The following is a 26,498-nucleotide window of genomic DNA, read 5'->3' on the forward strand; positions in this document are numbered from 1 at the left end:
GACTCTAGGGTTGCGCGCGCATCTCACTTAAGAGGCCGGGGGCCAGCGCTGTCCGGAGACACTTCCAGGTCACGTGGCCAGCGTGACGAAGCTGCAGCTGGCGAGCCAGCACCAGCGCAGCACACGGAAACGCCGTTTACCTTCCCGCTATAAAGCAGTACCTATTTATCTACTTGCACTTAAGGGTGCTTTCGAATTGCTAGGTGGGCAGGAGCTGGGACCGAACAACAGGAGCTCACCCCGCCACAGGGATTCAAACTGCCGACCATGTGATCAGCAAGCCCTAGGCACTGAGGTTTTACCCACAAGTTTAGGTTAGGGTTGCCATATTTAGAAGAGCAAAAAAAAGGACAATTTGCTAGTGGGGTAGGTGGGTGGAAAAGTGCATGTGCTGGGCTCACCAGGCGCTGAGTGACATCGGAGGGAAGAACACAGCAAAATTTGCATGCAAAAGGGGGGGTATATAGAAAGAAAGAAAGCTTCCAGTTTAATAGAATATTTTCTATTCAATATTAATAAGTTGTTTATTTTAAGAGTGGGGGAAGGATTCAGATACCTACCATAGTGAGGATCTGAAGGCACATGTAAAAGAGGGGGAAGTGTTGCAGCTCACTACTTCTGCAAGCAAAAGATGCCAGACTCAATCCCCAGCATCTCTTGGTAGGACTGGTAATGATTTTTGCCTGGAAAGCTTCTGCCAGTAAGTGTTCGTAATTTTGATCTAGATGGACTAATGGTTCTGATATGCTTCCTATATTCTAAGAACTGACAATGGATTCCAAAGCTGTGGCATGTGCTGTTGTTGCAGAATCCTAGTTTTGTAATTTGAATGACTACTAAAAATACCAGAAAATTAAAGTTTGGTTCAGTTGCTGGCCTTCCCCTTTCCCCTTACTTAAGATGGGCTGTTCACTTTTTTAAAAAATAATGCTTTTAAAGCTCTGTATGTTTATCTTTTAAACCATTAATTCATCAAATACCTTTCTTAAATGTTTGTGTGTGTGAAACTTCTAAAGTCTGCAGAAGAGCTTTCAGATTAGCCCCACTATAAGATTATGCTTTGCCAAAACTGGGTGTGCCTACCTGGGACACCTGTTCTTACTGCTTCATCAATTTTGTTCAGATTTTATTTTTAGGGTCTCAGACCCACCTCTAACGGGGGGAACAAGTGTATTGGAGGAAAGGCTGTAGCCAGGGTTGCCAACTTGAATAAAATTTGAGGGGCAGGTCAGCCCCCCCCCCACTTTATCATTTATGACATGACATGGTGCATGCACATACTAGCTGTGGAATCTAGACTGTAATGTTTTAATTCATCTCGCCTCTTGTTCAGATCAGATATGAAACAAAAAGCCCTCTCCATGAGAAGACTTGATTAGTCAAACGAAGCAGGGAGAAATCCTTTACTGGGCAATTAAATTCACTTAAAACCAAGAATTGAGAAGAATGGCCTCTGGTTTCATCTATCAATCTTTCAGGATGATGGATTTATCATGCAAGGAATGTGCAGTTTTCATTCATTTGTTGACTTTAAAATAGTCAGCATTTAAATGAGCATTTCCCCTAATATAGGTAATTTCTGCAAGCAATTTCCCCTAATATAATGCATTTCGGTAAGTTATTTTCACAAACACCTTTGTTTTCAGAATACACATTCGTGTATTTTCACAACTTTGTGAAACACATTTTTGTTTGGAGAGTTGCATCTCAAAATTTTGCATCTCAAAATTTAGAGAAGTGTGAATTTTGAAGGATAGTGACATGTTAATTCACTTTTTGCTGGCACTTAGCACCACATGGAGCTTGTTCAGAGCCCTGAAAAGTAAAGCAAGGGCTTCTTCTGGTTGCTTGGGGGGCATCTATTTTGGAGGGGGAGGGCAGACACTGCTTTGTGGTGGGGGGCATAGGTATTTTGCTAGCTTTTTTTGTGGGGTGGGTGGGTCTAAGCATTGCCAGCTCCTCTTGTGAGAAAGTGGTAAACTGTGGCACCCATAATAGTTTCTTAGTTTTCCTGATGTGCTTCCAGGGCCAAAAAAGTTGTGCTTTATTTTAAGTAGGTAAAGTCAAGCCTATGTCTGGTTTAAAAAGAAACAGTTGCATCCAGTGTAGAGCTAAGTAACTCATGCTATCAGTGCAAGGACTTTTGCTTGCACAATGGAAACTCCCCCCTCTTCTCACTTCCCCTTGAATTTATTCTAGAGCACACACACACACCCCGAGCAGATTTGGAGAGGGCAGGGGTGCACATGGGAGCTGGGAATGGGGGGAAGTGCTGTTGCACAAGCGGAAATCCCTGCACTGCCACCTAAAGGTGGGAGCAGGGGAAGGAGAGAGTTTATATTTGTTCAACTGACAGCAGCCCCAGGGAGCAGATTGAGCAAGCTCCTAGGTCAATCTGGTGCTGCTGTGATGAGATGTATCCAGTTTCCATTTATATTATAGTAATTATTTCTACCTTTCCACCGATACATATAAATAAGCACAGAAACATTTTGTGCCAATTTGGTTTTTTTGTTGTTTGTTTTTTTGGGTAGTGCTACGTCATTGGCCATCCTAGCTTAACCCCCAACGCAGAAAAAGCGCAAGCTTTTAAAAAGTTATAATTGCTTCTTTTGTTGTGTTCCGGACACTCTTGAGAAAGCTCAGAACCCCGGAGCCACCTGTCCCTCTCTCTTCCAGGAAAGATGGCGGGTTTGGAGAAGTGGATTCACTTGGCTTCGCCTTGGCGTTGCGAGCTGCTGAAATGATGTACTTGGTGACCATGGCAATGTGGTAGGTCCTCAAGTCAGAAAGGGCTGCCACACACATGTTATACGCAGAACAGAGCTTCTCCTTGCCAGAGGACAGCACATGACTCCTCAGTGGGGGAAGGGACTGGATTTCCTCAATGAAGGCCTGATGGTGAGGGGGCATGTACTCCCTCATTCTGTGCAAAAATGTGGCTAGCAAAGGACACAGAGAAGATGAGTGAGTAGGATTAATAGTTCAACAGTGTGTGTGTTAATAAATAAATATTGTACTGTTATGCAGCAGGAATGGGGGTGTTGCTGGACTCCAGCTCCCATCATCTCTGCCCATTGGCCATGCTGCTTAGGCTCATGGGAGTTGGGAGTCCAACAGTGTCTGCAGGCTCAACATTTTCCCCATCCCAATAATAAATAAAGGTCAGGATGATGAAACCATAGCTGGTGAACTATACCATTTCAGACCACAGGTGGATAAACTGTGTGTTTGTCTCCTCTCTTTTCTGTGATCCTTTCCTACATTGGTAGCCAAAGTTGGAACTTCAACTCCCATCATCCCTAACCATTGGGCTATGTGAGCTAGGGATGATGGGAGTTGTCTACAGCATCTGAAGGGTGCTTATAAGGTGCCTATTGACTGTGCATATTGAAAAGGGAAGACTGGTCACCTATACGTGTGGGTTTCCATGCAACCAGGGTTCCCAATCATGAATGCGTTGCCTGCTGCCATGTGGGGGAGGCTGGAGCCGTTGCTTCCTTGGCAGCCCTTCATCCAGGCCTGGGGCCTCAGGCAATCACCAGGTTCTGCACACATGCTGTGGGGGAAACGCTCTACATCTCCATGCCCCCTGGCATGTGCTTGCTATGTTATCAAGTGTGGGCGTGCACATGGTGGGGTGATGTAGCACGGGCACACCAGGGCACCCATGGCTCCTCTACTGTGTCGCCTCTACAGTGGCCTCTCCGTGAATAGGGTTAGGGTTAGAGTTAGGAAGGAACTGGCAGCGGCTGTCCTCTGGGGTCTTCTGGGTTCTGCACCTGCCAGGCATGATTCAGAGTGGGCCCCTTCCCACCCCATGATGGAGTTTGAGTCCCACTTCAACTGTCAGGTAAAGCTGATTTGATCCCCCTCCTCTTGTTCTCAATCCAGATATTCACTCATTCCTTCTTCCCTGGGGCAGGGGTGCACCATTTTGTGGTTCACTTCAGCTGCCAAAATGTCTTGGGACAGCCCTGCCACAGACCATCTACACAAACCACATGCAGTGCATGTATGTCTCCAGTTCATCAAAGCAACAGACTTACTGCTTTCCCTACAATGCTGGATTCCAAGAAGTTCGTCAAAGGTGTGCAGTGTGGTGCTTTGTGCTGCACTCGCCCCAGAGTACACCAGAGGCTTGTCCGAGATACCCTCATAGATCAGCCCTTCTGGCAGGGCAGGATTGTCCTTCCATCTAAAAGGAAGTAAAGGCAGTGAGAGATTGCATCTCAAGGAGCTGCATGGTAGATCCAATAAGCAGTAGTAATAATACTAGATTGTTATTATAGTAGTAGTAATAATGATAATAATAAATTTTATTTGTATCCCTCCCTCCCCAGCCGAAGCCAGGCTCAGAGCAGCTAACATCATAAAAACAACACAATATGCATAAAAATAGACATCAATTAATTAAAATACACCTTAAAATTAATTCAGACAAGTTAAAATCTGAGCAGGTGGAATCAGGTTGGAATTGAGAGTGGTTAATATTTGCCAGGACCAACTGTTTCCACTGATCATACCTGTGAGCAGGTTGGGGGCCTCTTTCAGGCTTGTTTTATACAAAGGAAAGTACCTAAGTTAAACTGCATCCTGCCTAAAGGCCTGGCTGAACAGCTCCATCTTGCAGGCCCTGTGGAAAGATGTCAAATCCCACAGGGCCCTAGTCTCTTGTGGGAGAGCGTTCCACCAGGCCAGGGCCATGGCTGAAAAGGCCCTGGCTCTAGTCAAGGCCAGTGTAATTTCCCTGGGGCCCGGGATCTTCAAAGTGTTGTTGTTAACAGACCGTTAGCAGAAGAGGCGGTTGCATAGGTACAATTGTCCTAGGCCATATAGGGCTTTAAAGGTTTAAACCTGATCCTGTACTACACTGGGAGCCAGTGTAGCTGGTATAGCACCAGATGAATGTGCTCCTGCGGCAAGAACCCCGTAAGGAGTCTCACCGTGGCATTCTGCACACACTGGAGTTTCAAGGGCAGCCCCATGTAGAGTGAGTTACAATAATCAAGCCTGGAGATGACAGTCACATGGATCACAGTGGTGAGGTCAGGGCGAGAGAGACTTAGCTTGACGGAGATGGGAAAATGCTGCCTTTGTTATAGCTGCAACCTGCGCCTCCATATAAAGGGAGGCATCGAAGATGACACCCAAACTCTTGATGGAAGGCGCTGGCACTAATTGCACCCCCACAAGGGATGGGAGTTGCCCCCCCCAATCCCATATCGTCCCGACCAAGCCAAAGGACTTCTGTCTTAAAAGGATTTAACTTCAACCAGCTCCCATGTAGCCACAACTTCCAAACATCTGATCAGTGTGTCTGGGGCCGAGCCAGGATGGCAGTCCATCAACAGGTAGAGTTGGCTGTCATCAGCATACTGATGGCAACCCAAACCAAAATTCCAGACAAGCTGGGCGAGGGGGCACATAAAGAAAAGCATTGGGGTGGGGGGAGCCCGTGTTTGTCCACAGACAGCAGCTTTCCGGGTCATGTGCCAGCATGGCTAAACTGCTTCTGGTGCAACAGGACACCATGATGGGTGCCAGAGTGCACAGAAATGCCATTTACCTTCCCACCACCTATTTATCTACTTGTGCTGGTGTGCTTTTGAACTGCTAGATTGGCAGAAACTGGGAGCCTTCTGATCGGCAAGCCCAAGAGGCTCAGTAGTTTAGACCACAGCGCCACCCACTCCCCTTTAACCATAGTAGTAATAGTACTGTTAATAAAATAGTATTCTTTTATCGAAAGTATTTTTTATTAAACTCCATTCTCGACTCTTATATTTCACTTTGTTTATATAACCCATATCACAATAATAGAGACCATGAGACCAACACATAAAAACTAAACCAAACCAAACCAAGGGTGGCATGGAATGTTACATTTACAATTGGTACAAGTGGAGAGTACCATCCTAAGAAATGAGAGACCCAGAGGTGTGGCACACACGGCTTGCAAGATTTACAGAAATATAAATCTGTAGCTGAAACCATCAGAGGCACAAGGAGTACCAAGAATAAAAGGTTCTTTCTTACATCAAGAATTTTTTTCAGCCAATCAGATGTTGCTTTCCCCAAATATATTGGGAGACTTGTGGAAGAGACAAATGTAGATTTTCTTTTTTATGTAAAAATAGTATAGTAGTAATTATAGTAGTAGTAAGTATAGTAGATTTGTTTATATGTATCTAGTCATCAGACCATTACAAAACAAAAGTTTGCCACTATGAAAGTATAACATGAAGTTACCCAAGATCCAAACAAACCCTTGCCCCTCCAAATGTTGCTGAACTACGACTCCCATCATCCTATTGGCCATGCTTCCTAGGGCTCACAGGAGTTGTAGTTCAGAGACATTCAGAGGGCCAAGGTTTCCCCAACTACAACCTAAACTAAGTTAAATTTCCAGTTTTCACTGGCAGATCGCAACATGCCCCTTTAAAAGGAGGGGGCATGTTCCTCTTTTAACAAAGTTATGTAATGTTAAAATAAAATAGAACGGAAAAAATGAATGTACAAAACCCAGAATAAAACCTCAATGAGTAAAAGCATAAAATAAACTTCGCGTTCTGGATCTCCCTGACAAGGCACAGCATTCTGTCTCAATGCAAATAGAAAATGTGCAATCTTCTTCAGAGTTGCATCTTCTCCCATAAATGAAATAACAACAGCAATATTAATAATAACATCCACTATATCTACAAAGGAGCCAGCCCCTAGTTGCAACCCTGATTAGCAGAGTTTCAGAGCATTCTCTGGCTGCAACAGATGTGAATTGCAAAGCTTTCATACCTCTCTGCTTGGTGACACATTGCAGGAAATGTGCTTTAGATAGAAATGAGGATTGGGCTCACTTAGGACTCAAGCTGTATGCAGGCTCATTAGCCATCCTTTGCCACCTGCCCCTGCCAGATGTTAGGTGCGACTCTGGAGATCAGCAAGCCTCAATTTTTAGACAGTTGTTTTATTAAAATGATCACACACATACACATACACAAGAAAGAAAAATGCAAGCTGAAAAACCCGCTCCTTTTCAACAGCTTGGAAGACCTTGCAGCATTCTGAGAATTTTTGCCAAGCAATGTGGAACTGTCGCTGGGAGACAGTTCTGTTTCTCTTAAAGGCAGAGGGCTGAGGCCCAATGGTAGAGCACTGGCTGAGTGTGCAAAAGGTCATGGGCTCCATTTCCAGCAAGAGTTGGGAATGTCTCCTTTCTGGAACCCTGGAGAGATGCTGCCAGTTAATGTAGATGATACCAAGCACTATTGGGGAAGAGTAAGAATAAAAGAGCATAGTATCCTTACACAAAGTCAGACCATTGGCACACCTTGCTCATTATTTATCTACACTGACTGACAGTGGCTCTCTAAGGTTTCGGACAGAAGTCTTTCTTAGCCCTACCTGGGATTGAACCTGGGACCATCTGCAGGCAAAGTAGATGCTCTATCACTGAGAAACAGTTCTTCCTCAGCAGCTTCCTGTGCTTCTCCACCCTTAGCCAACCCCCTTCTTGGCAGCTGCAGCTATCATTGGATGTGTCATTTTCTCCAGCAGAGAAAACTACATAACCCCATAGGGCTAATGGGGCACTGTCCCAATAATTTCTGTCAGCCCCCACCTGCCTGCTTTCTGAGTTAGGGTTGGCAAACTAAGGCCTGGGGGCTGGATGTGGCCCCCCAGGCTTGTAAATCTGGCCTGCAGACCCTGCCGCATGCTTGGTCAGTCCCTGTGTGCTGCAGACGCCTCGCCACATGGGGACTGACTTCTGTGACGCTGGGATGGCTTCTGGGCGGGCGGCGACACTGGCGTGGCTTCAGATTGGCTGCAGGAAGTTCCTGCAGCCAATCCAGAGCCTCGCTGTCTGCACGCTGAGGTAAACCTAGTGCGGCCATGGACAGAGAGGGCGGGCAGCAGGTGGGCGGCAGGGCATACGCATACATAAATTAAACTGGATATATGATTGTTTAACATGATTGAGAATCAATCAGCCAGGGACTGAGGGCTTTGAGAGTTTAAGATCAGAATATGGAAAATATGAAAACAACAAGAGGGCAGAAATATAACTATCTGAGATGAGTTCTTCAGAGGTCCAGCATATGGGAAGTCCGTGTGAAATTTAATAATTAACAATTTGGATTGTAATTTGGTTGTTTTTTAATTTAATTTTAATTTTTGAATTGGATTATGATTTGATTTGTTATAAATTGGAGGTTCTTAATGGAAAATTAATAAAAATAAATTAATAAATAAATAAATTCAGTGATTTGGATGTTTGGAGTCACTAAGGCCACTGGTATGAAATTTTCCACTCCCCTTTCTAGCAGGGAAGAGGAAGAATCCAGTGGCATTCGCCAGTCTTTTGGGGCCTGTTAAAGACATTCCTCTTTCAACAAGCCTTTTAGGTTGAGATTTTTTATCCCAGTTAGTATCTGTAATGGATTAGAATTGATTTTATGTATGTGTTGTTGTTTTAATGTTTTTAATGTTTTAGCCGCTTTTATACAATGCATACAATTGTTTTGCATGTGCTTTTATTGCATTTTAAATAATTTCAAGATGTCTTGTGGGAAGCAATTCATAAATGAAATAAAAAGTTATCCTTGATGTTTTCACTGTGGACTCACCTCAACTTATTTTACAGGAAATGATGCATAAATGGAATCAAATGCATAAAGAAATAAGAGCAGCATGTGTGGCTGTTTCTAGAGTGCGGATTTTCTCAAGAGTGCGGACCCCTGCTTGTCCCTCTACTCCTACTTGGAAAACGTTTGGAGAGCAAAAAGTATACATGCTGTACTTACCCAGAAAAGAAGATCCGCATCACACCGTAGAATATTGCAGGATCCACGTAATCTAGGAAGTGAAGCATAAAAACAAAAACAAAACTGGATCAAAAATAAATTTCACATTTCCAAAACTGGTGAAGTCAGTTTATTTATTTATTTTATTAAATTTATATCACACCCTTTCTCCAAAGGAGCCCATGCAGAAAACACATCAATACCAAAACAAGACTAGTGAGATTTCTTGAAACAGTTGGAAACAATATTCTAAAAATGCCAAAAAACTGCTCCTATTCTCAAATTAATAATTTCAGGGGTGCCAGGGGCAGGACTTTCAGCTCTCAAATGCTGAAACAGGAGTGTTTTAAAATTTCTCCTAAAAGCTAATAATGAGGGAGACTGACACACCTCACTATGGAGGGCATTCCACAAATGAACGTTTCACCAAGAAAGTCATGTGACAGGTCACTGCCAAGCATTGGGTTTCCCTTGCTGATCCTATCCAGTGCTAGTTCTACTCAGAGCAAACCCATTACTAACTTAGGTTCATTCATTTCAATGGAACTACTTTGAGTAGCTGAATCTGCACTTTCTTTTTCACAGGGCAGTAATATTCTCAGGAAGTTGAATTCTGTTGTCAGGATCACATCATGAGACTTTTCCATATTTCTGCACAATCATAGTCTACACACACAACTGTTGTCTTTTAGATAGCCAGCCTGTGGTTCTTCTTCATTTGGAGTCTTTGGACTCCAATTCCCATCAACCCCACCCAACATGGGCAATACTCAGGGATGATGAGAGTTGTGTCCAACAACATCTGGAGGGCATTTGCTACTCCCATTTTATTTTTTATTTTTTTATAATGATATTTTATTAAATTTCCACAATAAAGAAATTATAAAGCAATAAATGGGAAAAACACAAGAAAATACAAAACCACAAAAATACAAAAATACAAACACTTAACATAAAGAAAAAAAGAAAAAAGAGAACACTCTTTTCAAAATTCATATCCTTCATAACTTTATTTTCTTGACTTCCACCCGCCCTCCTTTCTTGTATTCCTCTTCAAATGTAATTTAGCAAATTCATTTATATTAGTTTTATCCTTTAAAAGTTCCTCCAAATATTATATCATTCAAATTTTCATCCAATATCTATCCCTTCTTTCATATTCTTATTTATCTTATTCACTTGAACCTCTTCGTTTCATTTCAGTGTCCTCAACATTCAGAGATTTTACAATGTTTTTGTAAGTAGCCTTTAAACTTCTTCCAATCTTCTTCCACCTGCTCTTCTCCTTGATCTCGTATTCTGCCAGTCATTTCTGCCATTTCCATGTAGTCCATTACTTGCATCTGCCATTCTTCCAAGGTGGGTAGATCTTGTGTCTTCCAATGCTTTGCAACAAGAATTCTTGCTGCTGCTGTGGCATACAAAAAGAAAGTTCTATCCTTCTTTGACACCAATTGGCCGACCATGCCCAGGAGAAAGGCCTCTGGTTTCTTCAGGAAAGTATATTTAAATACCTTTTTCATTTCATTATATATCATCTCCCAGAAAGCCTTGATACTTGGGCATGTCCACCAAAGGTGAAATAATGTACCTTCAGTTTCTTTACATTTCCAGCATTTATTATCGGGCAAATGGTAAATTTTTGCAAGCTTGACTGGGGTCATGTACCACCTATACATCATTTTCATAATATTCTCCCTTAAGGCATTACATGCCGTAAATTTAATTCCAGTGGTCCATAACTGTTCCCAGTCAGCAAACATAATGTGCCCATTTAATCATAGTAGATTTTACTTTCTCATCCACAATATTCCATTTCAACAGCAGGTTATACATTCTTGATAATATCTTAGCATTTGGTTCTAACAATTCAGTTTCTAATTTTGATTTTTCCACCTGGAAGCCAATCTTTTTATCTAAATTATAGGCCTCTCTTATTTGAAAATAATGTAACCAATCTCGCACCTTGTCTTTGAGTTTTTCATAACTCTGCAATTTCAGTTTATCACCCTCCTGCTCCAAAATTTCCCAGTACCTTGGCCAGTTGGTCTCCATGTTAAGTCTTTTCATGGCCTTTGCCTCCATTGGCGATAACCACCTTGGGGTTTTGTTCTCCAACACATCTTTATATTTAATCCAGACATTAAATAATGCTTTTCTGACAATATGGTTTTTAAATGCCTTATGTACCTTAACCTTGCCATACCACAAATACGCATGCCATCCAAATACATTATCATACCCTTCCAAATCTAGAATGTCCGTGTTTTCCAAAAGTAGCCATTCCTTCAGCCAGCAAAAAGCTGCTGCTTCATAATATATCTTAAGGTCCGGCAGGGCAAATCCCCCTCTATCTTTCACATCCGTAAGTATCTTAAATTTAATTCTGGGCTTTTTGCCCTGCCAGACAAATTTAGAAATGTCCCTTTGCCACTTCTTGAAACAGTCCATCTTGTCTATAATTTGCAATGATTGGAACAAAAACAACATTCTCGGCAATACATTCATCTTGATGACAGCAATTCGTCCAAGTAAGGAAAGCTTTAAATTTGACCAAATTTCAAAGTCCTTTTTCACTTCTGACCAACACTTCTCGTAGTTGTCCTTATATAAATTAACATTTTTAGAAGTCATCTTCACCCCCAGGTATTTTACTTTCTTTACCAGTAGTAAATCTGTCTCCTTCTGAAACTTTTCTTTCTCTATTGGCGTTAAATTTTTCTCCAATACCTTAGTTTTTAACTTATTCAGTTTAAAGCCAGCCACCTGACCAAAATCCTGGATTAGTTTTAAGGCCCTTTTAGTACTAGGGGCTGGCTCCTGCAATGTCAAAACTAGGTCATCTGCAAAAGCTTTCAGTTTATATTGTTTATCACCGACCTGAATACCCTGAATCTGTTGGTCCCTTCTAATCATGTTCAGCAAAACCTCCAGGACTGAAATAAAAAGCAATGGGGAAATTGGGCAGCCTTGTCGTGTCCCTTTTTCAATTTTGACCTCTTCTGTAACTGTGTTATTAATTATTAATTTAGCCTTTTGTTCTGAGTAAATCGCACCTATACCATTTGCAAATTTTTCTCCAACCCCCATCCCCTGAAGATTCTTCTTCATAAAACTCCAAGATATATTGTCAAAGGCTTTCTCTGCATCAATAAATATCAAAACAGCTTTTGAGTTGATGTTAACTTGTAACTTTTCCAGAATATCAATTATATTGACTTCCGGTCGGCGCCAGCGTTTAATGGCGGTCCTTGCCTCGAGCTCCGAGGCAGGACTGCTCCGCGAGTTCGGGTCTTACCCGCTACGGCAAGCGGGGGACCCCTAAAATCACAGGCGCTTAAGCCTGTGAGCAAGGAGATTCGGTGGGCACCTTTGCGCCCCCCGGTATCATGAAAGAGCCTTTTTAAAGGCTCCGGAGCGGCATCGGGGCGAGCGCGGTGCTGAGGATCGCTACCCAGCTTGCGGAGTGAAGCCGCGTCGCCATTGACGGAGAGCGCCGATTCCTTTCTGAAACTACTGATTGGCAACAACAATACCCGTGAGTAAGAACGGAAAATTAAGGAAACGGGACTTTAAAAATTTAGAAGATTTGGCTGAAAACGGGAAAGGCAAAATTAAGGAAGTCAGCCTCCCGGAACTGCATGAGTAACGGAGCAATGAAAAGACTGAGCTGTATTTAAAAGGAAAGTTACTTTAAACTTTATCAGACCAGACATCGAAAGGATCTCCCCCCTGTAGAGCAGGGGAAGGGGGGGGACAGAATTAATTTAACCTGCTAAAAGAAAGAAAGAGTTATGAACGGGGAAGCTTCCGCTGCCGACACCTCTGGCCAGACTGCCGGAGCAGCGATCGCCTAGAGAAGGAACTGTCAAATGAGCTGTCAAAAGATAGCGGTTACAAAATAAGACCTACTTGAAACATAATAACGGGACTTTGGTGGATTAAAGTTTCAATACCATAAAGTGCTACAAAGTAGGGACTTTGGTCGGACTTTTGGTTGGACTTGTGCTTTTGGAACTTTCCGTTTCTTTGTATATCTGTTACCTCTGTTTGGATACAATTTCTCCCTCTAGAGGGCTTCAGTTGCATTACGGTGGATTCAGCGGGATTTTCCACTTGCAACTTTCCTGTGTGAACGACCTTGAGTTATGAGCAACCCGCTGGAAGAAATTTCAACAAGAAGTAAAACAAAGCAGGCTCAAAAACAAGCTCAAAAAAGAGGTTCTATATCAGGAGCAGCAGCTGCACAGGAGAAAACAACAGCAGCATCAATGGATTCTATGACACAGGCTCTACTCAGAATAAATCAATCTTTAGAAGTACTTACTAAGCAGTCTGCAGAGCTTACTAAACAGTCTACAGAGAACTCTAAGAAACTGACGGAGCTGACAACAAGATTAGACTTGAACACAACGACAATATCATCTAATACAGACTCTATCAATCGTTTAATTCAAGAGAGCACGGAAACAAGGAAAATAGCTGAGAGCGCCAGGAGCACTGCTGAAGAAACCAAGGGAAAATTTGCGCCTATTGCAAAGAAAGTACATGAACATGATGCAGCTTTAGCCCTTTTGGAATTGGAGAGGAAAAGTAAGAATCTGAAACTGAGATTAGTACCAGAAGAGGAAGAGGACAAGCTTGGGGAATTCCTTACAGATAAATTTCAAGACTTTTGGAATGATGAGCTAGATGGAGAGGAAGATGAATTTGTAATAACTACAGCCTTTCGGATTGGCAGGAAGCAAGGCAAGAAACCAAGAGATTGCTTAATCACTTTGAGATCAAAGGAACAAAGAGATAAAATATTGAATTTACATTTCCAGAAGGCCTTGGTCATTAAAAACTCCCAGATACAGATCTTCAAGGATATTCCTAAACACTTTTTGGAGGTCAGAATTCAATTTAAAGACTTAGTTGATTTACTCAAACAGAACAACATTCCATTCAGGTGGGAATTCCCACAAGGGTTGTCCTTCAACTTTAAAGGGAAGAAAATTAAAATAAAAACAAATCAGGATAAAGAACTTTTTCTGGAAAGAAATTTAGAGGATCTTCAGAAAGGAACTGTTAGTGAGAGGGAAATACCGGACATTTCAAACCTATCATTTGGATTGAACCAAGCACCGACCGAGGAGGAGCAAGAACTTGGTGCAGTCGGTGGAAGAGGTACCCAACAATAAAAATGTCTCTGCAACTCCTGAGCTGGAATTGTAATGGTCTAAACCATCCCCGAAAAAGGGGTCAAGTGTTTCATATTTTAAAGAAAGAACACTTAGATGTAATTTGCTTACAAGAAACCCACATTGCCAGGACACATAGAAAACTTCTAACAAACAAGAGACTAGGATTAGAATTTATCTCATCAGATAGAGTCAAGAAAAGAGGAGTAGTGATTTATGTCAAGGAAAAATTGGAGCCAAAAATGATCTTTAAGGACGAGCAAGGAAGATACCTGGCAGTGGAAATTCAAATTCAAGGAGAAAAGATTTTGATTGTTGGAGTTTATGCACCAAATGAGGGGAAGGCTGAATTCTTCAAGAAGTTGCATGAGACTTTAATGGACTTTTTGGACCTTAAAATTATAATGATTGGCGATATGAATGGAGTTGTTTCCACAAACATGGACAAGGCCCAAAGACAAGTAATATCTAAGGATGGAAGACTACCAAAGACTTTCTTTGAACTGACTGACACTATGGACTTGATTGACATTTGGAGAACTAGGAACCCTCTGGAAAGGGAGGGGACTTTTTTCTCTGAAGCAAAAATGACATGGACTAGAATCGACCAAATATGGATTTCTAGTAACCTGGCATCAAGGGTTAAAAAAACAGAAATTTGCCCAAAAACCTGCTCCGACCATAATGCTGTGAAGATGGAAATGAAACTGACAACAGCTGGAACCTTTAGATGGAGAATGAATGACACCCTTTTTGGAGATGAAGAAATTTGTAAAAAGGCCCAAAAGACACTTAAAGACTACTTCGAGATAAATCTGAGATCAGATGTCGAAAAAAGAGTAATTTGGGACGCAAGCAAAGCCGTGATGCGTGGCTTCCTAATACAACAGAATTCAATAAAGAGGAAAAAACAGAATGAGAGGAAAGAGAAAATTTGGAACCTAATAAAAGAAGGGGAGAAGAAACTGAGATCTAAACCTAAGTCTCATGAGATTTTAAGAGAAATAAAGTTTCATCAAACACAATATATGGAACTGATGAATCAGGAAATAGAATGGAAAATAAAACAAATGAGGCAAAAGACCTTCGAGTCAGCAGATAAATGTGGGAAGCTACTGTCATGGCAATTGAAAAAGAGACAAAAGCTGAATACGGTGACATCACTCGAAGTAGATGGGAAGTTTATTAATAAACCAAATGAGATAAGTAATTGTTTTCAAAGTTTTTTCAAGAAACTGTATAAACAAGGGCCAAAGAATGAACAAGAGATAGAAGAATTTATTGAAAAACACGGCCTGCCAAAAATTTCGGGAAAAAACAGAAGGAGTTTGAATGAGAAGATTACAGATCAAGAAATAGAGGGTGCCATTCAGGATATGCAACTAGGGAAATCACCAGGACCAGATGGGCTAACCGCGAGATACTACAAAGCATTGAAGGAATGGTTAGTACAACCATTGAAAGAAGTTTGTAACCAAATCTTGGAGGGGAAAAAGGCTCCCGAATCGTGGAAGGAAGCATTCATCTCACTTATACCGAAGACAGAAACTGAGAAACATCAAGTTAAGAACTACCGCCCTATATCACTTCTGAATGTGGATTATAAAATTTTTGCAGACATTTTAGCAAAAAGATTTAAAAAAGTTTTGTTAGAGGAGATTCACAGGGACCAAACAGGCTTTCTACCAGGTAGACAAATGTCAGATAATGTGAGGAACATTATAGACATTTTGGAACTTCTGGAAACTGACATAAATAGAAAAGCTGTGTTGATTTTTGTGGATGCAGAGAAAGCCTTTGGCAATATTTGCTGGAGTTTTATGAAGAGGAATCTCCAAGGGATGGGGGTAGGCCAAAATTTTGAAAACGGTATAGGTGCAATATATTCTGAGCAAAAGGCTAAACTAATTGTAAATGGTATGGTCATGGACGAGATCCCAATTGAGAAAGGGACACGACAGGGATGCCCAATATCCCCCCTATTGTTTATATCGGTACTGGAGGTTTTCCTGAATATGATTAGAAGGGACCAGCTGGTTAAAGGAATACAGGTCGGAACTAAACATTATAAGTTAAGAGCATTTGCAGATGACCTAGTTTTGACATTGCAACAGCCAGAAGCCAGTACAAAAAGAGTTCTGGAATTAATTGAAATATTTGGTCAAGTAGCAGGTTTTAAATTAAATAAGTATAAGACAAAGGTGTTGGAAAAAAATCTAACGATGGGGGGAAAAGATAGTTTCCAAAGAGAAACCGGTTTGGAAATTGCAAAAAGAGTAAAATATCTGGGGGTGAATTTAACATCTAAGAACGTGAACCTATTCAAAGATAATTATGAGAAATGTTGGTTGGAAGTGAAGAAAGATTTTGATATATGGTCTAGGCTGAGACTTTCCTTGTTAGGCCGAATTGCTGTTATCAAGATGAATGTATTGCCGAGATTGTTATTTTTGTTCCAGACATTGCAAATTTTAGACAAGATGGACTGTTTCAAGAAGTGGCAGAAAGATATATCTAAATTTGTCTGGCAGGGCAAAAAACCCAGAATAAAATTTAAGATTTTGACTGATGCAAAGGATAGAGGGGGCTTCGCCCTGCCGGACTTAAGACTTTACTATGAAGCAGCAGCTTTTTGCTGGCTGAAACAATGGCTACTTCTTGAGAATACAGATATCTTGGATCTGGAAGGCTACGATAACAACTTTGGTTGGCATGCATACTTATGGTATGACAAGGTAAAGGTTCATAGAAACTTTAAAAACCATATTGTCAGGAAAGCACTGTATAATGTATGGAACCGATATAAAGATTTGTTAGAGAGTAAAACCCTCAGGTGGTTGTCACCAATGGAAGCTAAGGCGGTAAAAAGACTGAACATGGATTCAGACTGGCCAAAATATTGTGAAATTATAGAATATGATGGTGAAAAGTTGAAACTACAGAGTTTTGAGAAATTAAAACCTAAAGTCCGAGACTGGTTACATTATTACCAGATTAATGAGACCTTTAAGCAGGACAGGAAACTAGGATTCCAGAAGGAGAGGTCAAAGTTAGAAACAGAATTGTTAGAACCCAATACTAAGAATTTGTCTAGAATGTATAATTTGCTGCTAAAATGGAACACACAGGATGAAACGGTTAAATCAGCCATGATTAAGTGGGCACAAGATATTGGTCATGATATTATGTTTGCTGACTGGGAGCAGTTATGGACCACAGGTATTAAATTTACGGCATGTAGTGCCTTAAAAGAGAATATAATGAAAATGATCTATAGGTGGTACATGACCCCAGTCAAGCTTGCAAAGATATATCATTTGCCCAATAACAACTGCTGGAAGTGTAATGAATGCGAAGGAACTTTTTATCATCTTTGGTGGACCTGCCCGAAGATTAAGGCCTACTGGGAAATGATCTATAATGAAATTAAGAAAATCCTTAAGTGGACATTTGCAAAGAAACCGGAGGCTTTTCTCTTGGGCATGGTAGGCCAAATGGTTCCAAAGAAAGATAGAACATTTTTTATGTACGCAACAACAGCAGCAAGAATTCTTTTGGCAAAGTATTGGAAGACTAAAGAACTACCTACTCTGGAAGAATGGCAGACCAAGGTGACTGAATTTATGGGACTGGCAGAGATGACCGGCAGAATTCGTGACCAGAGGAGAGAGACAGTGGAAGAGGACTGGAAAAAATTTAAAATCTATCTTAAAAATTGTTGTAAAATTTCGGAATGTTAAGATGTCAAGGGATTTGATATAAAGAATTACAGCTGAAAAAATTTAAGCTTAAGAAAATTTTAAAGAGAATTAAATATAAAAATGGATGAAGGATTGCTAAAAAATTTTAAAACAAGGATGCAGTGAAGGGGAGGTATGGGGAAGTCGTGTTATGTTTGTTTGTTTTTTGTTTATGTTGTAAAATTAACAAAAATTATTTTTTTTAAAAAAAAAACAGAATATCAATTATATTCCTCATATTGTTTGATAGATGTCTGCCAGGGAGAAAGCCGGCTTGGTCTTTGTGTATCATTTCAGCTAATACTTTTTTCAATCTTTTAGCCAAAATATCTGCAAAAATTTTATAATCCACATTAAGCAGGGATATGGGGCGGTAGTTCTTAAGTTGTGTCTTTTCAGACTCATTTTTTGATATAAGCGTGATGTAGGCTTCTTTCCACAACTCCGACGCTTTTCCCCCCTCCATAATTTCATTGCAAACCTCCTTTAACGATTGAATTAAGTGGTCTTTCATAACTCTGTAGTATTTGGAGGTTAACCCATCCGGTCCTGGAGACTTGCCCAATTGCATGTTCTGAATGGCACCCTCCACCTCTTGTTCAGAAATTCTAGAGTTCAATAATAATTTATACTCTTGAGAGATTTTTTGTAATCCATTGGTTTCCAAAAATTGATCAATTTTAGTCTCATTCTGTGGCCCTTGTGCATACTATTGTTTGATGTATCTCTGGAAACAATTTTTGATTTCCTGTGGATTTTGTATGTTCTTGCCATCCACTTCAAGATTTGTAACTGTATTTAATTTTTGTCTTTTCTTCAACTGCCATGCTAGTAACTTTCCACATTTATTAGCTGATTCAAAGGTTTTTTGTCTCATCAGTTTAATCTTCCATTCTATATCTTGATTTACCATTTTCATGTATTGTACTTGGTGTAGTTTAATTTCTCTCAAAATCTCCTGTGACTTTGGTTTAGTCCTGAGCTTCTTCTCTCCTTCTCTAATTTTCTCCAAAATCTTTTCTTTTTTCTCCTCTTGGGTTCTCCTTTTTATTGCATTTTGTTGAATCAAAAAACCTCTCATTACAGCTTTACTTGCGTCCCAGATTACTCTTTTTTCTACTGTGGTCTTCAAGTTTATTTCAAAATAGTCTTTCATAATTTTTTGGGCCTTCTTAGTAATTTCTGGATCTCTAAACAAGGTGTCATTCATCCTCCATCTGAAGGATCCAATTGGTGTTAATTTCATTTCCATGGGATTATGGTCGGAACAAGTTTTTGGGCAGATTTCCACTTTTCGAATCTTGGGGGCCATTCCTCTGGTAATCCAGATGTGGTCAATTCTTGTCCAAGTCATTTTAGCTTCAGAGATGAAGGTTCCCTCTTTGCCTAGGAGGTTCTTAGTTCTCCAAGTATCAATTAAGTCCATATTGTCTGTCATTTCAAAAAAAAGTTTTTGGTAATCTTCCATCTTTTGTAACTACCTGTCTTTCAGATTTATCCATATTTGTCGACACAACACCGTTCATGTCTCCCATCAAAATGATATTATAGTCCATAAAATCCAACAACGTCTCATGCAGTTTCTTGTAGAATTCTGATTTCCCCTCATTTGGTGCATAGACTCCAACTATCAATAGTCTCTCTCCTTGAAATTGTATTTCAATTGCCACAAAACGTCCATGCTCATCTTTGAAAATAAATTTTGGTGATAATTTTTCTTTTGCATAAATCACAACTCCTCTTTTTTTAACTTTGTCCAATGAAATAAATTCTTGGCCTAACCTTTTATTTATCAATACTTTCCTGTGGAGTCTTGTTACGTGAGTTTCTTGTAGACAAATCAGATCCAATTGTTCCTTTTTTAACATGTGAAAGATTCTTTTCCTCTTGTCCGGGGAGTTCATAGCCCTAATGTTCCAAGTTAAAACCTACAGAGACATGTTGTAGTTATTTTGCTATTCCTCCAACTGCTCCTTGAAGTTGCTCTTGCTCCGATGGCAGTGTCTCTTTCTCAGCTTTGTCCAATGCCAGGGGGTGTCTTCCTAGGTCAGGTGGTCCCAATCCTGGTATTCCCGGCTCTTTTGTTTCCCCCTCTTTTTGTAGTTCTTCACCGTAATCTCTCAGGAATCTCACTTTATCTTCCTCTGATCTTATCTTAATTTTCCCCCCCTAAATGTGAAAGAGAGGCCCTGAGGAAATTCCCACCTGAATAAAATAGTATTTTTCCTTAGCAGGCCTACCAAATCTCCGTAGTTGGCCTTGAGGTCAAGTGGGTATTTTGGGATGTCTTTAAAAATTTCAATTCTCACACCTTGTATCTCGAGTGCTTTCTGGTAGTGGAGACTCAATATTCTATCTCTCTCTTCTTTTGATCTCAGAGCAATCAAGCAGTCTCTCGCTCTATTTTTCCTTTTTACTCTTCCAAGTCAAAAAGCACTCACTATTTTAAATTCTTGTTTTTCTGGGTACAGGCCCCAAAAGTCCTCAAATTCCAATGTAAGAAGTTCGATTAAGTCTCCTTCTTCCACTTCTGGGACCGCCCTGACTCTCAAATTTGCCTGTTTGTCCTTAAGTTCAATCAAAGAGAATTGTGCCCTATAATCATCCAGTTGTTTATTAATTGGCGGTATCCTTTCTTCTACTGCCAAAACCCTCTCCTTCGCTTCCTCTGCTATCCGTTTCGTCTCTTTCGATTCCTGCAGTAACCTATCAATGGCCTGAGTGTTAGAATTTACTTTCTCCCCCCGATCATTAACAGTTGTAGTATTTAAGTCAATTTTAGTTGTCAAATTTTGTAGGGCTGCAAGTATTTTATCTAATGTTGCGGAATCCGATCCTGCTCCTTTTACTTCTTCTCTTTCTAGAGCTAATGGGGCAGCAAGGCCTGATACTGACGGTCTTCGATGCAGCTGCTGTTGCTGTTGCTGCAGCTGCTGTTGTTGTCTAGTTTTAGCTCTCGTAGATTTTTCCTGAGACTTATCTTGTGGTTTGTCTTGATCCATAACTATGCCTCTGAGAACCAAGGTCATTCACTGAGTTTTCAGGCTAGTCTTGTCAGTAAAGAGTAACAGCTGCAGTGGAAAATCCCCAACTGTAACACAAAGTTCCTCTAGGGGCGCAGAGTAGCAAGATGTTTCAAAAGATTATTGTTAAAACGTAACTTCATTGACTTCCCAGTTTGTTTCAATAATAAAAAAAACAGTTGCAGATTCTAGAGTTCAAGAGTTCCCTTAAAGAATAGCCATTGTCTTGCAGAGATCAATAGTAAAAGATACAATGTCTATATCACGTTGCACTTACTGTAACCTTTATATTGTTCAAAGCAGTCCGACATCAAGGATTGAGTGGTGGATTTTTTCCCCTCCCCTCCACAATTTTTTTTTTGGGGGGGGGGTTCTGTCCAACAGTGAAATTTATCTCTTTTAAAAGTCAATTTCACAGTTCAAAGCTTCTTTAATCTTTGCTTCCTTACTATTTACAAGACCGGAAAGACGGACTTCCTGTTTACGTCTTACCGATTTCAGGTCCGAATTCAAGTTCAAAGTCCCGATCAAAGTGCCAAATTTAAGTTCAAAGTCAAATCCGAATCTCAACTCTTTGATCTTTTCCAATCTCTTCCCAATTCTTACTCACGGATAGATGTTTCAGATCGAGGTTTCACAGGGAAAAGGTCAGCACTCTCTGGTAACTGCTGTGCAGCTTCGCTCCGCAGAAGTAGCGATCGACTCTCAGCACAGCGCTCCCCTGTCCCGCTCCGCAGCCATTTACAGTGCCTTTTTGACAGTTCGGGGGGCGCAGAAGCGTGCCTGCCGAGTCCCACGGCCACAGGCTTCTTCCGTCTGTGGTTTTTTAAAGGGTCCCCCGCTTCGCTGCAGCGGTGGACCCAGTTTCTGCGGAGCTTCTCCCTCTGATTCAGAGGGAATCCGCCATTACTGATGGCGCCGCCTCCGGAAGTGTTTGCTACTCCCATTTTAGAGTGCATATCACTTTTATGCTATTTTCTCCAGCTTTCTACCTTTTCTGTCCTTGTGCTATGAATGGCTGAGCAATAGTTTGTGAATGAAAGTGGGAAATATCAAGCTTACCATGCATTTTCTTCAACACCCTGGCCATGTCTCTGAGACTGCTTGCCACATCCTGCAGTGCTTCTTCCAGGATTCTATTGTCAGGCTGAAGCATGCCATTAACCACCTGTGGCACTGCCTGTAATAATAATAATAATAATAATAATAATAATAATAATAATAATAAACCTTTATTGTCACTACACCACCTGTGTGCAGTGAAATTAAATGAGCCCCCCCCCCCATACAATGCAGGAGGCAGAGAGGGGTTGGATACAGACTTTTCATTCTAGAATCAAAGTGAACTGAGCACTTGTGCTTTCTATGCAATCCACACACAACTGAGATCCATTGCACATTGTTTTGCCCCTGAAAAGCGTTTCTTGAGAAACTAGCTTCATTCCAAAAACAAAAGCTTATTTGCAGTTTGATTCTGCATTGCCCTGCAGTAAGGCCACATTCACACTCATACATTTAAAGCTCTATGACGCCAAAAGTCATGGCTTCTCCCAAAGATTTCTGAGAGCTCGGACTTCTTAAGAGTGCTGAGAGTCATTAGACAACCCAAGCTCAGTACATAACAGTGTAAAACCATTCTGGGAATTCTAATTCTGAAAGGGGTCTCTCTCAGCAGTCTTAACAAACTAAAGATTGCATAATTCTCCGGGGGAAGCCATGACTGTTTAAAATTGTATAGTATTTGGTGTGAATGCGGCCTGTGTCCATTTGAAAACAGATCAAAATAGACGAGGCATTTCTGGCAATGGAGTGTGTGTATCCACAATGATGTTGTGATTGCAATAATAGCTCCCTTATTCACCTAGGACATGTGCAGGCAAAAAAGGCTTGGGTAATCTAATCAGGGGGAGGGTAAACACACCCACCCTTGTGGATGGCACAACTTTCTGCAGTTTCTCATTTTACCACTCTTAAATTGACTTTACATTTTTGCTGCGATCTGAGGTATTTTTTAAAAAAGGCTCATGGACTTCCAGCGAGGCAAGATGGTGGGCGCCACAGCAGCATGGAGCTCCTGAAGACAACCAGCTCCAACTGCGCTGCCTGGCTGGCCTCCAGTCTGCCAGGGCCGCCACTGCTACCACCGGAGTGACCTTGGCCGTGCCGGTGTGGTAGTGTGGTAAGGGCCATAATGAATGTGATAATATGAACCCCTATAAATCCTTGAATATGCTTCTAATAGAGAAGTTATGGTAACCTGTTGCTTTATGAAACTGATGATTTGGCAAGTCGCCGTGCCCCACTGGGACAGAAGGACAGCTAATACGTCAATCACAAAGATACAGTTCATAAACTAGAACATAAGTTGATACATGGTGAAAATGGCTTCCCAACATGCATACTATCACAATCACGGTGAGAATCAAAGTTTAGTTAGCAATGCTTATTGCACATGTGTATTAAAGATGAAATGAGGTAATGATGTACATGATTGGTGAAAACTGAAATCCTTTGTTTGAAATGTTATAAATACCCCTGCCCAGACCCTTGGGCGGGGTTGCAGTTTTGCAAAAAGATTCGACTGTAACCTATTGCTTTGCAATAAACAACAATGGACTCCTAACTCCTCTTGTCTCTGAGTTTTATTGGCTTAACTCAGAAGATAAGCCACTTTTGGCTTACAACACCGGCACCAAGAGCACCCAACCAATGTCCCGGCAGAGCTCCAGGGCCTGAAGGCCTCTGAAGCCAAAGGGAAAACAAAGAAAAAAGTGGCTGTCGCCACTGCCACCGACACCAAAGAAAGAGGAGAGGTAGGTGAGAACCAGGAGGGCCAGGAAGGATTTTTTACCTCTATTTTTTCTAACTCCTAAGAATTAAAAAGGAGGTGCCCAGAAGGGAGACCTGAACAGGCCACTTCCTGGGATTGCCACTTCAGCCCTGATTTTCTGTCCTTCTAATTTTTATTCTATTATTATTATTATTATTATTATTATTATTATTATTATTATTATTGTTATTATTAATATTAAATAGAAAAAAGAGAATAAAATAAAAATCTGAGTCCCTGTTTTTTTTGGGGGGGGGAATCCTTCCTCCCCCCACCTTCCCATTACTACCATCAGCCTCTTTTAAAACAAAACTTTTCCATTCCCCCTCCTTTCCCCCCTATTTTATTTCCCCCCCTCAAAGCGAGTTTCTGCATATACAGATATATTTTACTTTTATCATTTGATAGTATATATACTACTTCCAGGCACCACCACCTCGACATTTTCAGTTTCTTCTTTTCTCTTTCTTTTCTTTTTTCTTTTTTGTTGTTTTTTGCTTCCTCTTTCCTTCTGTCTTAACTCTTAAATTTCCTACTGCCTCCTTCCTCTCTCCTTTCTTTTATCTCCTTCCCCTCCAACAAATAATAATAATTAAAATAATTAAAATTACAGACCTATATCTCCCCACCCACTTTCAATAGTAACCCCTCCTTTGTGGTCACCTACCTCATACATCCATAACTTGGACCACCACTGCAATTTTCTAATCATTACTGTTATTATTTCCACCCTCCTCTCTCTCTCTCTCTCTCTCTCTCTCTCTCTCTCTCTCTCTCATTTTTTCGTCTTTATATTTTACTCTAACTTCCCTCCTTTTTTATCCCTTCTTTCCTCTTCCTCTCTCCCTTTTGTCTTTGTTTGGTTTGGTTTCGTTCCTGTCTTAAATTTTTAACTCTCTAATCTCATTTCCCACCCTTAATTGGACCCACTCCTCCCCATTGTACGCACGGGGGTATCCAAAATTAACCCCCCCCCCATCCTCCCTCCGTCCCCACCCCATTGGTCTCTTGCATCTCTGCCTTTTATGTCACCCTTTTATGTCAACTGTTTGTCTGTTGGTCTACTTGTCTGTCTGTCTGCTTGTCTGTTGTGCTCTCAGTGCTGTTCACCAACACAACTGGGACAACTATGGAAACCCCAGAGAAGCCCTTAAAACACATCCCAGACATGACAAAAATGGCCATCTAATCCAGATGCTCTGTAAAAGCCTCCAATCAATAATGTTCAGCAACCCAACAACACCCAGGAACCACCACTACCACAACTCCTAACCGTAACACGCTCCACACCAAAAGGACACCACGCAGATCTCAAATCAAGAGCATCAGGGAGATCGAGATGGCACCAACCAGGGAGATGGTGAACAGCACTGAGAGCACAACACACCCACCCAAATGACAACAACCCAACAACAGAACGAGACCAGAGGTAAATGGAACTGAGATTAGCAGAACTACTGAAGACCACAGTGTCTCCCCTGCAGATAATAAAGATATTCACATCAATTTTGGCCAACCGCCAAAAAAAATTCTTACACAAGTTAATAGCCCCAGACCAGACTGGCTTCATCCCTGGTCGCAATATAACAGATCCCATCAAGAAACTACTGAATCTGATTGAACACAGCAAGGTAACTAAACTTCCACTGACAATTATGTCCCTAGACATCCTCAAAGCTTTTGATTGCTTAGAGTGGAAGAACCTATTAGCAGTACTAACTAACATGAAATTTGGTTCAAACTTCTTAGAAACCCTCAAACAAATATACTCCCGAACCTCAGCAAAATGCAGGACTAACAGTATGGATTCTAATACCATAGCTATCCAAAGAGGCACAGAACATGGATGCTGTCAGGCTTTGGGGCTCAGCTTCCTCCCCCCTTGGCCATAGATAAGCAGTACAAAGAGAAAGCAGTCTCTTACCAGTAACAGAAATAATAATAATAATAATAATAATAATAATAATAATAATAATAATAATGTCAGGGGCTCAGGAGCTGAGGCACAGGGAAGATGGGAGATGGAGAGCGAGGGGGAGGAATCCGAAGGGAGCGTAGGAGGGGACAGTGGTCCGAGGGATTCCATGAGCCTCTCCAGCGAATCGGAAGATTCACAGAAGGGAGCGCCAGTGGCCAGGGGCAGGGGGGTCCCAAGGGGAACGCCCCAGGAGCAAGGGGGCAGCAGGGACTCCCAGAGCAGTAGTTGGAAATCAGGACCAGCTTCCCCACCAGAGCAGAGTGGGGGGGAAGAGTCCCAGGCATCGGGGCCAGTGCTTTCCCCACCAGGGAGAGGAGACGAGGCAGAGTCTACCACGCCTCCCTCGGAGAGTCGGACAACGGAAGGGAGGTCAGATCCGGCCAGTGTCACGGAAGAGGGAAGCAGTGATAGAAGTAGTGTAACGGTTAGGAGAAAGGTCACTGGGTTGGCGCGAGAAGCAAGTTCAAATGTACAGGAGCGCGGGACAGCAGAGAGTGAGGATTGGGAACCGGGTCCTAAAGCACGCCGGAGGCAGGGGGAGGAGCTAAGCGACTCAGCGTCGGAAGAGTCCAGAAAGGGCAATGCCAGAGGGCAGGAGGACCCAGAGGAGAAGAGAGCAGCGCAGGAGGTGGAGCAGGGCTAGGATCTTAAACTGGTGTGGAAGGGGCGGAGACTCAGACGGGACTTCGCCGATCTAGAGTCTAGACGTAGGGCTGCACGCTCTGGCTTTGAAATGGAAATTAAACTTCAATAAAGACTTTTGTACATAACATCAGCCTGGCGTTGGTCCTCTGTGAGCTGGGACCTAGAGGCAGCTCTGACAGTAAGTCCCGTCTCCATAAAAACCTCGCAGCGTGAGTGGACGCAGCGAGGGGCGAAGATTGGTTCTTCGCGAGCTCACGAAAGCAAGACAAGATGACTACCGAAGAACGCATAACAG

At 41.7% G+C, this 26,498-nt stretch overlaps 1 protein-coding gene and 1 long non-coding RNA gene across 5 annotated transcripts in view; one reads left to right on the top strand and one right to left on the bottom strand.

Moving 5' to 3' along the window:
• Nucleotides 1-543: 543 nt before the first annotated feature.
• LOC309331611 (indoleamine 2,3-dioxygenase 2-like) overlaps nucleotides 544-26,498 on the bottom strand; it is a 73,873-nt gene continuing 47,918 nt past the window's right edge. For all 4 annotated transcript variants that reach the window (XM_081843939.1, XM_081843937.1, XM_081843938.1 and 1 more), the window contains exons 7-10: nucleotides 21,813-21,930; nucleotides 8,805-8,856; nucleotides 4,050-4,198; nucleotides 544-2,942 (exon numbers count right to left, since the gene is read on the bottom strand). In XM_081843939.1, the coding sequence (XP_081700065.1) occupies nucleotides 2,590-2,942; nucleotides 4,050-4,198; nucleotides 8,805-8,856; nucleotides 21,813-21,930 (672 nt within the window). In that variant the 3' untranslated portion in view covers nucleotides 544-2,589. The remainder of the gene's footprint in view (nucleotides 2,943-4,049; nucleotides 4,199-8,804; nucleotides 8,857-21,812; nucleotides 21,931-26,498) is intronic.
• Nucleotides 4,123-8,920, top strand: LOC309331628. The gene is made up of 3 exons (XR_014151914.1): nucleotides 4,123-4,188; nucleotides 7,836-7,876; nucleotides 8,645-8,920. It is a non-coding gene; the product is annotated as an uncharacterized lncRNA (long non-coding RNA).

The sequence above is a fragment of the Podarcis erhardii genome (genome assembly GCF_964252035.2).
Source record: "Podarcis erhardii genome assembly, chromosome: 16".
NCBI lineage: Eukaryota > Metazoa > Chordata > Lepidosauria > Squamata > Lacertidae > Podarcis > Podarcis erhardii.